General features: G+C 44.3%; 1 protein-coding gene across 3 annotated transcripts in view; it reads right to left on the minus strand.

Annotated features, from left to right (window-relative positions):
* The window catches only part of CALCRL (calcitonin receptor like receptor), a 90345-nt gene that overhangs the window by 19693 nt on the left and 55266 nt on the right, over positions 1-15386 (minus strand). For all 3 annotated transcript variants that reach the window (XM_081931650.1, XM_081931649.1, XM_081931651.1), the window contains 6 exons: positions 14995-15166; positions 12672-12782; positions 11105-11217; positions 2117-2208; positions 1358-1484; positions 259-412 (listed from right to left, as the gene is read on the minus strand). In XM_081931650.1, the coding sequence (XP_081787776.1) occupies positions 259-412; positions 1358-1484; positions 2117-2208; positions 11105-11217; positions 12672-12782; positions 14995-15166 (769 nt within the window). The remainder of the gene's footprint in view (positions 1-258; positions 413-1357; positions 1485-2116; positions 2209-11104; positions 11218-12671; positions 12783-14994; positions 15167-15386) is intronic.

A 15386-nucleotide genomic window follows, 5' to 3' on the forward strand; every position in this document is an offset into this window, starting at 1 on the left:
TGGAGGGATCTTTGCACTACAGCGCCGGATATGCTTAAGACTGCCCTGGGCCTCGTGTTTGGTGGATGGGAGGGTGTCGGGCACACAATCTGTCACCTGTCTCAATCCGTTGCCTGAACCATGTGCTTCGGGACAGGCTTGCTTCAACCATGGCATTGCAAATCTCTTAAATGAAAGCACCATTATGCTTGTGCTCTCCAGCGGATATTGGCAACTCTTTGGGATTTAAGAAGAAAAAGAAGGAGGAAAATAGCATACCCCATCCGAGAAGGTAATACCACAGTAGGTGCTGCTTTTCTGCAAATACAGCCACCACAATGAGCGTGTGCAGGTAAATGCCTTCGCAGAGCATCCAGAAGTAATTGCAGATCATTAAATAAAGATGGAAGAACTGAGCCACTTTGCATGTGATCTACGGGGAAAAAATACCACCGGAATGACGTCAAATCATTTGGAAAGTAGAAACAACCAAATAAGAATTGTTTGGGGCATCAATTTTAATGTGAAGAAAAAAAAATTAATTCTCCAAACTGCCATGTTTTGAAATAGATACATTTGTAACTTCCAAGTGTCAATGCTATATAGGCTTGGGTGCTAAAATAGCTAAAATAAACTTGCAAAAGGAAAGTTTCCTATTGTGTCCTCTTGCCATGCAGCCATCTATGCTCTCCAACAATCTGAAGGTCAGGAGGCCCCAGGATGGATAGGGGCAGGGACGAGGTGGCAATGAGGTTGGCATGGTGGAAACGCGCTGGCATGAGCCATGATTGATTCTGCTGGTGCTTTAGCACTGCACCAACCTGGCCATTTCCAGTCTCCCTCCTGGTATGCAGCAGTGACCCAGCTGGAGCGAGGTCAGGTATAATAATAATAATTTATTATTTATACCCCGTCCATCTGGCTGGGTCCCCCCAGCCACTCTGGGCGGCTTCCAACAAAAGACTAAAATACAATAACCTATTAAACATTAAAAGCTTCCCTAAATAGGGCTGCCTTTAGATGTCTTTTAAAAGTTTGGTAGTTATTTTTCTCTTTGACCTTTGGTGGGAGGGCGTTCCATAGGGCGGGCGCCACTACCGAGAAGACCGTCTGCCTGGTTCCCTGTAACCTGGCTTCTCGCAGCAAGGGAACCACCAGAAGGCCCTTGGCGCTGGACCTCAGTGTCCGGGCAGAACGACAGAATAAAAAGGTAAAGCAGAATAGCCCTTCCTTGCCCTCCATCTAATCTGTAGGTATCAAATTTGCCATCTAATTACTTCTGCTGGAAAAAGACTCACTTGCACTGCCTATCAGACTTTTGAGACTGGAAGGCTGCTACTTATGAAACAGTAAAACCACCAAAGGCCGGCCCACTTACTGGATTAGCTTTAACCAGCTGTTGGTTGTTGGCAACTCCTGTGAGAGAAATGACTGTAACGATGGAGTTGAAAACAAAAGAGAAAAAGAGATTTTTATGCAAAGTGATCCTCTGGCAACTCAGGCTCCTGAAAGGAAACATACACAAGAGGAAATTAATGTGGATGGTCAAGAGATTTGCAACAGTAGCAATGCAGTTATATGCTGGAATATAGTAAACCAAGAAAGGAGCAAGCATTTTCCTGTGCACATCCCTTTGTAGTACAAGCAATCGAACTAGGAAGCTTCCAATCAACCACCGTTTCCTGTTTCATCCAAGTTGGGAAACTATGGCTACTGCACTTCAGCATAAGCCCTGGCATTAAAACAACTTCAGACCATGGTTTAAGTTCCTGGTTTGTTTTGATACTGATAACCCTAGTTTCCTGGCTAGGATAAAATACGAAACTATGGCTTCCTGGTTTCGTTGCTTAGGCTATGAAGGGAAGAGCAATCAAGCCGTATGGGCAGGGTAGAGATTCGTTCATATTTTGGCTTACTGAGCTGTTCAAACATGGTCACTGTAAATTACCGTTAAATGTGAATGCATCAGTAAAAATTAATAAATGACAGTCGTCATTGCTAATAGTTGTTCAAAATGATTTTAGATGTGCGAAATGGAATGATTTATATGTCATATAGATTTATTAGTGTTTGTTTCCATAATAATAAAACTATACAAAGTCAGGGAAGAGCAAAATATAAACAGAATTATACTTACTTAAAATAGGCGAATATGCCAAGGGAAATCAAAAGTGAAACTATTGAAAGGCTATGACCAATGATAGTGAGATAATACAAATTCAGAGCTGTCTGCAATAAAACACAGAGAAGTTGTTGAAACCACAAAGCCCATGAACTAAATAGGTACAAAGCATTCCAAGGTAACACGACTAGTACAAAATAGGATATTAGCAATAGTTCATCTCACTACTGTGACTGTCTACACCAGGGACAGGGAATCTGTGGTCCCTCAGGAGTTGTAGGATTACAATTCCCATCACCCTCGACCAGACTGGCTGGTTTCCAGCAATATCCAGAGGCCACAGTTTCCCCATTCCCGACCTACACATTTAGAGTCCTAAAACCAGCTTCCATGGTTGGGCTATCTGAGTCACCATTAAGAACCATCAGGCTGGTGGGCATGAAGGCAGGGAAGATTCAGTGGTGGCCTCGTGTCTTTAGATACCCCCCTCCAAGCACCTCATTTGCCTCCCTCATTTCCGGGAGCAACCCTACATATGCCTATTCAGAAGGTCCATTGAATTCTGAGCTGCTTACTCACAAATAAGAATGGTAGCTGTTATGTACTGAGTTGAATAGGATCCAAAATGCAGCAGTCTGATTGGTCTTAGAACAATAGGATTCAGAATGCAGCAGTCTGATTGGTCCTAGAACAATAGGACTCAGAATGCAGCAGCCTGATTGGTCCTAGAACAGGGGTCTGCAACCCGCGGCTCTGGAGCCGCATGTGGCTCTTTTACACCTTTGTCGCGGCTCCGGGGTGGATACTAGCGAGGGGAGGAGGCGCATTGTGCGCCCTGACACTCCCCACTGTGGCGGGCGCTGTACTGGCTGTGACGTCGCATGGGGGCGGTGCGTGCGTGCGTTAGTCACGCACCGTCCCGACGTCACCTTCCCACCCGCCCGCCCGCTACATTGTAAGAGGCATGTACGCTGGTAACTGTTTTGAAGGGGAGTGAAGAACACACACACAAAAAGGTAACTTGTTAATTTAATGTTGATTTCTATGAGGAGGAGTAATTCTGAGGGGTCAAACAAAGAAATAATTAAAAAGTGACAAAAAAGTTATTTTTATAATGACGAGTTTTGCGGCTCCCAGTTTTTTTTTCTTCGGAAACGGGTCCAAGTGGCTCTTTTTGTCTTAAAGGTTGCAGACCCCTGTCCTAGAACAATAGGATCCAGAATGCAGCAGTCTGATTGGTCCACAGGAGCCACCCAATCCAGCTCCAGGTGGAAGTGAATCCGCAACCTGATTGGCCTACAGGAGAATCCCGGAATTAGCCAATCACGTGGGGCTCCTTGTGTAAATAATGTATATAAAGCAGACATTCTGGGTGAACTTCCATTCCTCCTCACCACTATGAGCTGAATAAAGAGCATGAAATCCACTCTTGACTCTGAGTATATTTCAGTAGCCTTAAGCCCACTGGTGTAGCGTGGTGGACAGTGACCCGGGGCGCAAATTTCTGAGGGGGCGCAACAGGTGCCCTTACAACAGGCTTCCTCATCAAGGCCGGAGCCATTGGCCAGGACTTTGGGACTGGGCGGCAGCAGGGCCTGGCTTCTCTTCACAGCTGGCGAAGGGATGCCTGCATGCGCCCCACCCCTGAGCCGAGAGGGAGGGAGGAAGAGCAAGGCAAGAAAGCATTGCTAGAGCCATGTGCATTGCCTAGAGAGCCTCAATGCTAGCACAGAAAGGTGAGGCGACATAGCGGCACTCCTAGCTTTGTGTTTCTCTGCCTTATCTCTGCTGCCAGGTTGGGGCTGGTTTTAGAGAAAAGACTCCATGGATTAGACACTGGCCAGCGAAGGGACTGACCGCTGCCCCACCCCTGGGTGCCAGCAACCCAAGCTACGTCCCAGCTCAAGCCAGAGATAGTTTTCCGTTTCGCTGAGCTTCTCGTTGATTTGCCAGGTGTTTTTTTTTTTAATCTGTTTTCTTCCGCTACCGCTTTCAGTAGTTTATTATGTGGTTTTGCTATATTGTTAATTTTTTTCAGGCACTTTGGACACCGAGCTACAGAGCTAAATGATAAGCTCCTTCAGATCCAAAGACCCCCGAACCCCCCGCCCCCCACCTTCACACCAATAAAAGCTGTAACAGGAATCATGTTCAGCTTTTGTTCAACTTTGCTTATTTGCAGAGTAGCTTCTTTGAAGCCGGGGGGGGGGGGCACACTGCATTTTGAGAACAGCAGCCATTATTTCATACTGCAATCTTTTTTTAAAATAATAATAATAATACTCGTCTGCTGTTGCATAATTTGAGTTTACTTTATTGAGTACAGCTATGCATTAAACTTGATCCATCTCATATTGAGCCCATTACAAATGTTCTGCAAATGAACGGGCTTCTAAAGTGCTTCGATGAAATCCATGTGTACCGCAAAAGGATCTTAAAACGGCAAATGAAAGACACCTAAATAAACTGTGATTGACATACTGAACTAATACTTTTCCATCAGTGTTTTTTTTTAAAAAAAAAAAAAGAGAGAGGAGAAATACCGTATTTTTCGCTCTATAAGACGCACCAGACCACAAGACGCACCTAGTTTTTGGAGGAGGAAAACAAGAAAGAAAATATTCTGAATCTCAGAAGTCAGAACAGCAAGAGGGATCACTGCGCAGTGAAAGCAGCAATCCCTCTTGCTCTTCTGGCTTCTGGGATAGCTGCGCAGCCTGCATTCACTCCATAAGATGCACACACATTTCCCCTTACTTTTTAGGAGGGAAAAAGTGAGTCTTATAGAGCAAAAAATACGGTAAATGGAAGCTGGTGCAAATGCAGATGAGATAATCTGATACTCATTGTAAATGGTGGAATATATATTTCTGAATTATCACATCTGTATCAAGCTTGGAGTGGCGTCTCTTGCATCCGTTTGCCGGCATTCACCGATTGGCAAATAGCGGTTAAGGCACTACGCTGTGGTTCTCAGCATAAACCACTCAGGACATTGGCTGGGAGATCCCATATCTCTTCTCGGTCCCTAAAACTCTCTTTGGGAGATTCCCAGGTTCTGTGCTGGTGGGGCATTCTAGGACTAGTTCAGTTCTGCTGACGGCTGCTTCTGCCCTTCGTGCCAGAAAGCAGAGCTGGCCTCCACGATCAACACAAGTCCCAAAAATGTATCGTATTTTTTGCTCTATAAGACACACTTTCCCCCTCCTAAAAAGTAAGGGGAAATGTGTGTGCGTCTTATGGAGTGAATACGGGCGGGAGGCTCTGCTCAGCGCTCCCTTTAAAGAGCCGTGGAGCGTGTGTGCGGCTCTTCGGGGCTTTTCCCCACGGAGAAGGGCTGCCCTTCTCCCTCCTCGGGGAAAAGCCCCTAATGCAAAGCTTCTGCAGGGCACGGGGAGCCTTCACGGGGAAAAGGGCACTGGGAGCCTTTGCGTGGCTAAGCCAGAAGCTAGAACAGCTAGAGGGAGCGCTGCACAGCACTCCATCTAGCTGTTCTGGCTTCTGGGGTAGCCTGCGAAGCCTCCGCAGGGCACATCCTGCTGCCCTGCGGAGGCTTTGTGCGGCTATCCCTGGCTTTTGTGGGAGGTGGAGGAAGGGATGGAGTGCGTGGCTCTGTCCCTTCCCCCACCTCCCAGAAAAGCCCCCAAGAGCCAGGGGAAAGCCTGCATGCCCCCCCCCACTCCACACAGCTAGTGTAAGGGAGCGCTGAGCAGAGCCTGGGATGCATACAGGCTCTGCTCAGCGCTCCCTTTAAAGAATACTTTTTTTCTTGCATCCCCCCTCTAAATACTAGGCACGTCCTATCATCCGGTGCATCTAATAGAGCGAAAAATATGGTATTCACTTTAACATCTGGCCTGAGTCGCTTGTGAGACATTGCGATGAACTGGAGCCTGCCTCTGGTTATTACAGCTTGCTGGGACTTCTAAACACAAAGGGAATCGCCATCAAAGACTTTGCAGGTTGCACAAACATGGCTTACTGCATGGGCAGGCAAACTAAGGCTTGGGGTCCAGATCCGGCCCATTCGCCTTCTAAATCCGGCCCGCGGACGGTCCAGGAATCAGCGTGTTTTTACATGAGTAGAATGTGTCCTTTTATTTAAAATGCATCTCTGGGTTATTTTTGGGGCATAGGAATTCATTCATTCTCTCCCCCCCCATATAGTCTGGCCCCCCACAAGGTCTGAGGGACAGTGGAGCGGCCCCCTGCTGAAAAGGTTTGCTGACCCCTGAGTTAGGGTATATGAGACTATACTCAATTCTGAGGACCACAAAAGATGCAGGCTGGTTCTAAACAGAGATTGCTGCATGCCTGCTTCTCGATCCCTTATTTTACAAGAGGCTCTCATGTAACTTTGAGATCATGAGCACTTAACAGGTTAAATCTCTCTCTCTCTCTCTCTCTCTCTCTCTCTCTCTCTCTCTCCCTCTCCCTCTCCCTCTCCCTCTCTCTCTCTCTCTCACACACACACACACCCCAGCTTGCAAGGAAGCCACAGGGTGATCAAGGCCTATATTAATAGACCTTGCAAAATCCATGAGACCAACTGCACTGTAACCCAATAGGAACTTCATGGGTCTCAAGCTGTCATTAAACGAAATGTGTTTCCCAAACATCAAACACCTTTTATAGTTGGCTATGCTCCATTCAACAAAACAGCTTGAAGATTAGGATGCCGGGGTAGGGTGAGGGGAACTTCACTCTTAAATGCTCATTAGTAGGATTTGTCGTCTTGCCTATTCCATGGAACCAGTGGGCAGAATGGCCCAGCACTCTTTCACAATCAGTGCTGCTAGGTTGTTGGTCCATTATAGTGAATGGGGCACTGGTCTACCAAGCTCAGTTGGTAAAAGGTAATGGTAAAGGACCCCTGGATGGTTAAGTCCAATCAAAGGCGACTATGGGGTTGCGGTGCTCATCTCACTTTCAGGCGGGGGAGCTGGTGTTTGTCCACAGACAGCTTTCTGGGTCATGTGGGCAGCATGACTAAACCACTTCTGGAACAACGGAACACTGTGACGGAAGCCAGAGTGAATGGCAACGCCGTTTACCTTCCTGCCACAGCGGTACTTGCACTGGTGTGCTTTCGAACTGCTAGGTTGGCAGGAGCTGGGACAGAGCAATGGGAGCTCACTCTGTCGCAGGCATTCGAACCGCTGACCTTCTGATAGGCAAGCCCAAGAGGCTTATTGGTTTAGAATACAGCACCACCTGCGTCCCTAGCTCAGTAAACCATCAGCTAGCCACCTTCCTGCCTTCCTTCCTGTGGGTGGCATCACCTGCCATCCTTAGGCTATGTACACAATACAGGCTTAAAACCAGCAAAGTTGTTCCCCCCCCATTGTGTTTCAAGTCGCATTTGCACGATGTGGTGCACATCAGTAAGGTCCAATGTGCTTCTAAGCCACCCATTGCCTGTCCACACCAGTGGGTAGAGACTGGGTCAGGCTAGGCACCCCTCTGTTGACTCCCAGTTGTGAAGCTGTCATCGGCATATATGCTGTCATCTGAGTATGTGCAATGGCTGTTTCAACTGTACAGAATTTGCCTTAACTGCACAGTGAACATGCCTTTAAGTTTTCCGTTCGGACGGAAGCTGGTTTGAGGGAAAACATATCGAGAAATTTCTCAAGTAACTTCAGGATAGATACGGATTGTGGTTAATGTTGTGCCTTCTGAGGATCTATGGATTAAAAATTTGACCAAGAATGAAGTTGGAGCATTTGGAACATCCAGACTTAAAAGGATTAAGAAACAAGATTTGAGTTCTACTTTTAAATATAGAGGTCTGGATGGAAGAAAAATGAACATTTTTGAGACAGAACTTCTCCGAGACCTGGCGCTTGATATAAAGGACTACAAAAAAAAACCGGCAAAGAGGAACTGAGAGAGAATTAAGGGCCTCGGATGTGAGGTCTCCAGGCTGACAGCAGATAGACTGATGGATACAGGGGATCAAAACCGGGAAAGGGGGGCTGGAGTTTGGGAATCCAAAGGGTGTACAATTATATTTTGAATTTTTCTTCCTTCTTTATTTTGTTTTGTTATGAGTATTTTTAAAAAAAGGGGAATTCGTGGAAGGGAATTGGGGTTGACCTTAGAAACAGATTCTAATGTTTAAAGATTGTGGACTATAAGGGGAAAGTGGCTATATAAATTGAATTTAATTGAATAATGGGCTTAATACAATAAGGTTAAAATTTGGGATAAGAACTTGTTGAAATAAACAAATGGAAATGGAATACAAGAAAGGGAGGGGTGGGGAAGTCTTGGAAAGATGTTATTGAAAGTAACGTTTAAATGTAAATGTTTTCTTTTTTCTTTTTCCTTTTCTTTTGGATTTTTTGAAAATTTCAATAAATATGTTATTGGGAAAAAAAACAAAAACCAGTGGTGCGTTATTTATGTATGCCACTACAGCGGCCTGTGTTTTGTTAGCCCAAAAATGGAAAACAAGCAAGATCCCACCAAGGAAGAATGGCAACTTAAACTGATGGAATATGTTAAGCTTGCAGATCTAACTTATAGAATAAGAGTACAGCGGTACCTTGGGTTAAGTACTTAATTCGTTCTGGAGGTCTGTTCTTAACCTGAAACTGTTCTTAACCTGAAGCATCACTTTAGCTAATGGGGCCTCCTGCTGCCACCGCACCGCCGGAGCACGATTTCTGTTCTCATCCTGAAGCAAAGTTCTTAACCCGAGGTATTATTTCTGGGTTAGCGAAGTCTGTAACCTGAAGTGTATGTAACCCGAGCTACCACTGTACAAGAAGAACATTTGTTTAAAGAAGATTGGAAAATGCTGGGGACGACGACTGTGCACACTTGAAAACGTTGGCAGCATTAAGATAATAAGTTTTGAAGGAAGTAATAATGGAATATTGAATGGTTTGGTTTATATAAAATGTGCAGGGATTTATGCAAAATGAACCATGGAAAGAGAAGAAGGGAAGTCACTGATAAGGTTGTTTAAATGAATATTCTAAATTGTAAAACAGAATATTTAATTATATCCCCCAGTGCTGGGAGAGCAGTGCTGGGTGCAGAGTCAATGGTAATGTGTACACAGCCTGAGACTTAGTACTGCCTTTTTCAAAATCAAAAGAGAGGAGGATTAGAACAAAACTAGAATTAGTTGGCTGTGCCACTCATTGACTATGGACCTCCTTGCCTTTGTCCTACCAATTCCAATGGGCACCAGTTTTCACTGCCTAGGAGATCACAGTGCAAAAGTGTCTTCAAAGTGGATTCTTTTTTAAAAATATTTATTTGGTTTTTCAAATTACAGTTTTACAATCACATATCGAACATACAACATAAAAACAAGATTCCAATGAATCTCCTGGACTTCCCTGCTGCCCTTTGTGGGTTCTAATGTCAGCCATTTCCTCCTGCATCTTTTATGATAATCCAAATCTTCTATATCTCCATTATATCCTTAATTCACCATTAAATTACAAGTGTTATTCCAGCCCTACTAATAATTTTAAATGTTTACAATGGTTTTTAAGATAAATTATAATTTCCCCCCATTCTTTATTAAAATTTTGGTCTTTCTGATTTCTGATTCTGCCGGTCGCCATTTCGGCATTAATCCATCAACTTAATCTGCCATTCTTTTCTGGTCGGGACTCAAAGTGGATTATTCCACCCGCAAGCTTCTTGAAGCCAGCATAAAGGACTTAACCGTCCTTTCGGCATCATTCTCACAAGTCTGCTTGGGCCTGTAAGAACCTAGAAGGGAGCAATGAGTTTTCCCAAGCCTTCGTCCACCATGGAGAAAGTGGGCTTAAGGATCAAGAAGGGCATCAGGTGGCGTAGTGTAGCTTGTAGACTGGGAAGTCTAATCTACCAGATTAACTGGCCTCTCATCTCTATGATCTCTTAAGGTGTCAAATGTGTACTTCATGGCAGCCAGCACTCTGCTTCTGCATAATAGCCAGAGGAATATTATTTCCACCCAAAGGGCAGAGTGGAGGTTGGATTCTATTCTGTAAAGAGAACACGGACATACTCTATGGAAGAATGTTGTAATGGGAAGACTGTTCTGCACAATACAGTGGTACCTCGGGTTAAGAACTTAATTCGTTCCGGAGGTCCGTTCTTAACCTGAAACTGTTCTTAACCTGAAGCACCACTTTAGCTAATGGGGCCTCCCGCTGCCGCCACACAATTTCTGTTCTCATCCTGAAGCAAAGTTCTTAACCTGAGGTACTATTTCTGGGTTAGCGGAGTGTGTAACCTGAAGAGTCTGTAACCTGAAGCATCTGTAACCCGAAGTACCACTGTATTTTGGTAAATAATTCAGTTCTGCTGGAGTGAACCCTCACCCGCAGTAAAAATATAACAAAAAAGAGATTGCTTCAAGGATTGGTAAGTTTCTGTCATGTTTCTAATGTCCCTTTATCAAATAAAAACTCATGAAAACTGCTAATGTCTCCCCTCCAACATGCAGCAGTTCCTTAAAAACAACAACAACTGTTTATGATCCTGCCCTCACTAATTTATGAGCCCCTCTCTCTATATAATGCATTACTATATGCCCAATTGGAAGGGGCAATAAAAGAGCCAGGGGTCAGCAAACTTTTTCAGCAGGGGGCCGGTCCGCTGTCCCTCAGACCTTGTGGGGGCCGGACTAGATTTTGAAAAATAAATAAATGAACGAATTCCTATGCCCCACAAATAACCCAGAGATGCATTTTAAATAAAAGGACACATTCTACTCATGTAAAAACACGCTGATTCCCAGACCGTCCACGGACTGGATTTAGAAGGCAATTGGGCTGGATCCGGCCCCCGGGTCTTAGTTTGCCTACCCATGAGTAAAACCAATAGTAACCATTTGGTAAAATACTACATGCATTTCAAACTTCCCTGAAATACAACGGCGGTGTAAAACAAAGGTTGCATATCAAAAGGCGCAGGATGCCATAATAACATCAGTTCCATGTGCTTTTGAAATGGATCCCATCCCCCGATAATATTCATTTTTCAGCCTACCTGCACTTTATCATTTACTCCTAAACTACAGCGCGTGTAGTTTGTCCATGTTCTGTTGCTTTCGGGGTGTACAAACCATTGCCCATTTTCTTCACAGGTCTTAAAAACTTTTTCTTGTTACGGAAAATTAAGGAGGGGGAAAACACACACATAGTCATTACTCTTGTTTCTGTATTTAACAAGCAGATGTAGAAAAATAAAAGAAGATGTCAAAATTTCAGAGAAATTGAAAAACAAACAAACCCGATCTATCTCATTATTTGACTTGGGAAGTAAATGTGAATATATCACTTAAGGTTGCCTTAACGCAATAACGCAGCACAAAGGTTATGTGCACTCACATTGAAATAGAGAAACATGCATTAAAGTGGGTTGTAAACATACATAATTGCATCCTGGATTAGAATCATGACACCTTTTCAGATAAATGAAACACTCACTGCCCTATAGTATATTACAAATTCCCAGGTAAGATCCTCCCTCTATTGTGTGGGCAGGTAGTCCCTCCCCTCCCTCGCCTGGTCTCCTTGGCAACGCTTCCCCCAGGCGGGATTGGACGACTGACTGAGGTAGGCGGAGACCTCCAGGTATCCCACCTGGGGGAAGGCGAAGCCAAGCCTGTGCTGATGGAGCCACTCCAGGTCCAGGAGCTGCGCGCGTCCATGCAAAGGTCGCCCCCCTGTTTTATGCGAGGAGCAGTCATTACAAATTAAATGGCATAAATGTCCAATAACTGTTGAATTGAAGCACAAAGTTCAAATGACATTATTTAGGCGCAAGATGGTCTTGCGGGACCCACTCTCACCCTTGGGCTCCAGTGCAGTGTAGGAAGCTTCGAACAAGCCACTTGGCTGTCCTAACCTTGGTTGTCTCACCTCTGGGTGAATGGCAATTCTGCCCTGGTTAGGCATTTCAGCATCAGGAGAAAAAGTGCACAATATGTTCCGGCCTACAGAACGTAAATCCTTTCAAGCTAAAGACAGCTCTGTAGCCAAGCAAGGCACTTTCAAAAATCTTTTTTAAAAATGCAAAGTGATGTGGGAATGCAAAGAACCAGACCTAAGACTCGAAAAATGAGAAAGTGGGGGAAACTGAAATTGACCCATTTGCCCATTTGTAGTTAGGTATAAATAATAATAATAATAATAATAATAATAATAATAATAATAATAATAATAATAATAATTTATTTATACTCCACCCATCTGGCTGGGTTTTCCCAGCCACTCTGGTTGGCTCCCAATAGAATATTAAAAACACGATAAAACATCAAACTTAAAAAACTTCCTTAAACAGGGCTGCCTTCAGATGTTTTCTAAAAGTCAGGCAGTTGTTTATTTCCTTGACATCTGATGGCAGGGCGTTCCACAGGGCGGGTGCCACTACCGAGAAGGTCCTCTGACTGGTACAATGTGAAGGAACCAATGTTGGTCTAAGTCTGGTCTTAAATGGGCAAAAGAGTGCCTTTTAGAAAGGCACAAGAGCAGCACCTCAAACAGCATCTTCCTCGTGGTATTGGTGAGACTCGTTCACATTTTTATATATTTCCTCAATGGCAGAGATTTACCTGAGGGGTCAAAGTCCTGATAGTAATCAGGGCAGTTCTGGACGACTGTTTTCCCTAAAGCAGTATCATCCCAGCACAACCAGCCATCCCATGTCCTATTGCAATGAGGACCTAAGCAAAAGACGAGAGAAGAAGTTATGAAGTGTTTGATCCTAAGTCACCATGAAGAATGTCCTCCTGCGGAAGGAGACTTCCTTTGACAGAAGGACTCCTTCCGTTACAGGAAGCTGACCTTTGGATCAAGTCCAGTGGATTTGCAATGGCTACATATCTGCTTTCGAGGTAAACAAAAAACCTTCCCCCATGACCACTACATCTGTTTCATCTGGGCTTTCAAACATCACTACTATATCTTCTTGAGTATCTATAGATTACTGGGAGCTCTTGAGGCTCTGCCACCCTACAATATGATACAATAATCTTTATTGCCATTGTCCCATAAAGAACAACGAAATTGAAAAATCTACATAAGGCATTCAAAAACCAACCAGCCTGCTATCCCAGCTATCCCAACCTGGTTAGCCCCCTAAAAACTATGATACCACATTTTTAAATACAATATACTCCCATAGACACTCCTTAAAGGTAAAGGGACCCCTGATCATTAGGTCCAGTCGTGACTGGCTCTGGGGTTGCGGCGCTCATCTCGCTTTATTGGCTGAGGGAGTCAGAAAGTTGACAGAAAATGCACAATTTGCAGACTTAACACACAGAATAAGAGAACAAGAAGAACATGCATTTAAAGAAGATTGGAAATCGTTGGTTGAATACATTGGGAAATAACTGTATACAGTTGGAAATGCTGGCAGCATTAAGATAAATTCAACAGCGTAGACAAGTTTTGATGGGTACAATAATGGAATACTGAGTTGGTATAGTTTTTGTAAAATATGCAGGGATTTGTGATAGGTAAAATGAACCATGGAAAGAGAAGAAGGGAAGTCATTGGTATCTTAAGGATGTAAAATGAGTATTTTGAATTATAAAATGGAAAATTTAAATATATATACGAAGCAGAATGCTAGAATGCAGCTACATGACAAACTGGTTTGCTCTGCCAGGGCCTCCGATGCAGCTGGTCAAAATTAGGGGTGGAGGGTCTACATGGTCCCATTTCTTTGAGGTCTCGTTGATTTGCTGAGACCTGCATTCCGCACTTTCAAAACCCTGATTTAATTAGGATAATTTCTAAAAATATGTAATCCCATGAACCGTGTGCTGAAGCTTTCAGCTCCCTGAGTTTGTTTGCTCCGTGTTCTTTCCCTCCTCCTCTGAACTGTTTGCAAGTGTCAGGGAACTGCCATTGGCTCAGAGGCGAGAAATAGAAGGGCAGTTGTCTTACAGGGAGCCTCCGAAAATCTTGCGAAGCAGTTCCTCTTCTGGGGAGGAGGAAAGCCCCACATCCAGTGGGGAAGAGGTGCAAGGACCAGATGATGCTGATAAGAGCCTTAACACCGCTTCTGGGCAAGCCGGTCAGGAGGGAAACATGCCCTTGCCATCACCCATCCTGAGCAGTAGTCTGAGGTGCAGGGAGGGGCGGAAACAGTTGGGGGTAACAAAACTCTTATGTTGGGGGAGGTACAAAAAAAGACCACTCCCGGATTCTGTTAGCGATTGAGCCAGACATGAGTTTTGGGACTCTTCACTGTAAATAGTTTTGCACCAAAATAAAGCCTGTAAAACACAGATTGGAGTCCTGCCTGGTTACTCTCGAGCAACTGCAACAGCACCTGACAGCAAGGGATCCTTAATACCATATTTTTCCATGTATAAGATGCCCCCATGTATTTTGGGGGACTCCAATTTTTGGGAGAGTTGCCCATAGTTGAGCTTTTTTGGGGGGGGGAATGCCAAAAATCACTCACCAGGCTGACAAACGCTGCCGATCGCACGCGCGCGTCACAAAAGCCACAGAGCGTCTGCCCACTCACCACCAAGCGCACCTACATTTGCCGCAATGGAAGCCAATCCACAGCAGCCCTTGCCACAGCCACCAATTGCCAACCCAATGGACACTCGACTTATACACGTAAAAGTACGGTACATAAAGCATCAAGAGTGCTTTTTAAGCAGAGACTGGATGGCATCCTACCAGGAAGACTGTACAAGTCTGCTTCTTGCATTGGCAGGGGATACAACTCTAGAATCCTATAATTACACTGGTCTGAATGAGATATTATGCTTGCATGGGGATTGCCTTTGTTTTTCAGAATGTAATTTTAAGTAACAACAGATACAATGCTTTCATTCAGAATATATGGGTGGGTTTGTTCAGGTTTTTTTTAATAAAAAAATAACATTTCAGTTTTTGGGGTTTTTTTACCTTCATTCTTTGGAGAAGGCGTTTGCATAATTTTCTGGTAACATTCAAACTGTGCTGTCATAATTTTATTCACAGTTACGCTTAGTCCATAGATATCTTCGGTTGCGTTCGTATCCCCTTTTATATAACCTTCCTTGGTTGCATTCTCATCCGGAACCGCCGTGACAAAAATCTGAATAGAAAGGGAGAAAGAAATTGCCACCGTTCTCAGGAGGGATGCAGTATTTCATCGATTAATTAGTTAGAATAAGTGGGGCGAAATATTCCAAGCGATTAAAGAGGTCTCTTCCAAGAAACCAAGCGGGATATTTTTTAAAAGAGGTTTATGCGTCTACCTGTAAAAACCATTGGTCGCAACTTACAAGGCTCTACCCTTCCGCCATTTCTCTTGC

Source organism: Podarcis melisellensis (genome assembly GCF_964234715.1).
Source record: "Podarcis melisellensis genome assembly, chromosome: 1".
Classification (NCBI taxonomy): Eukaryota; Metazoa; Chordata; class Lepidosauria; order Squamata; family Lacertidae; genus Podarcis; species Podarcis melisellensis.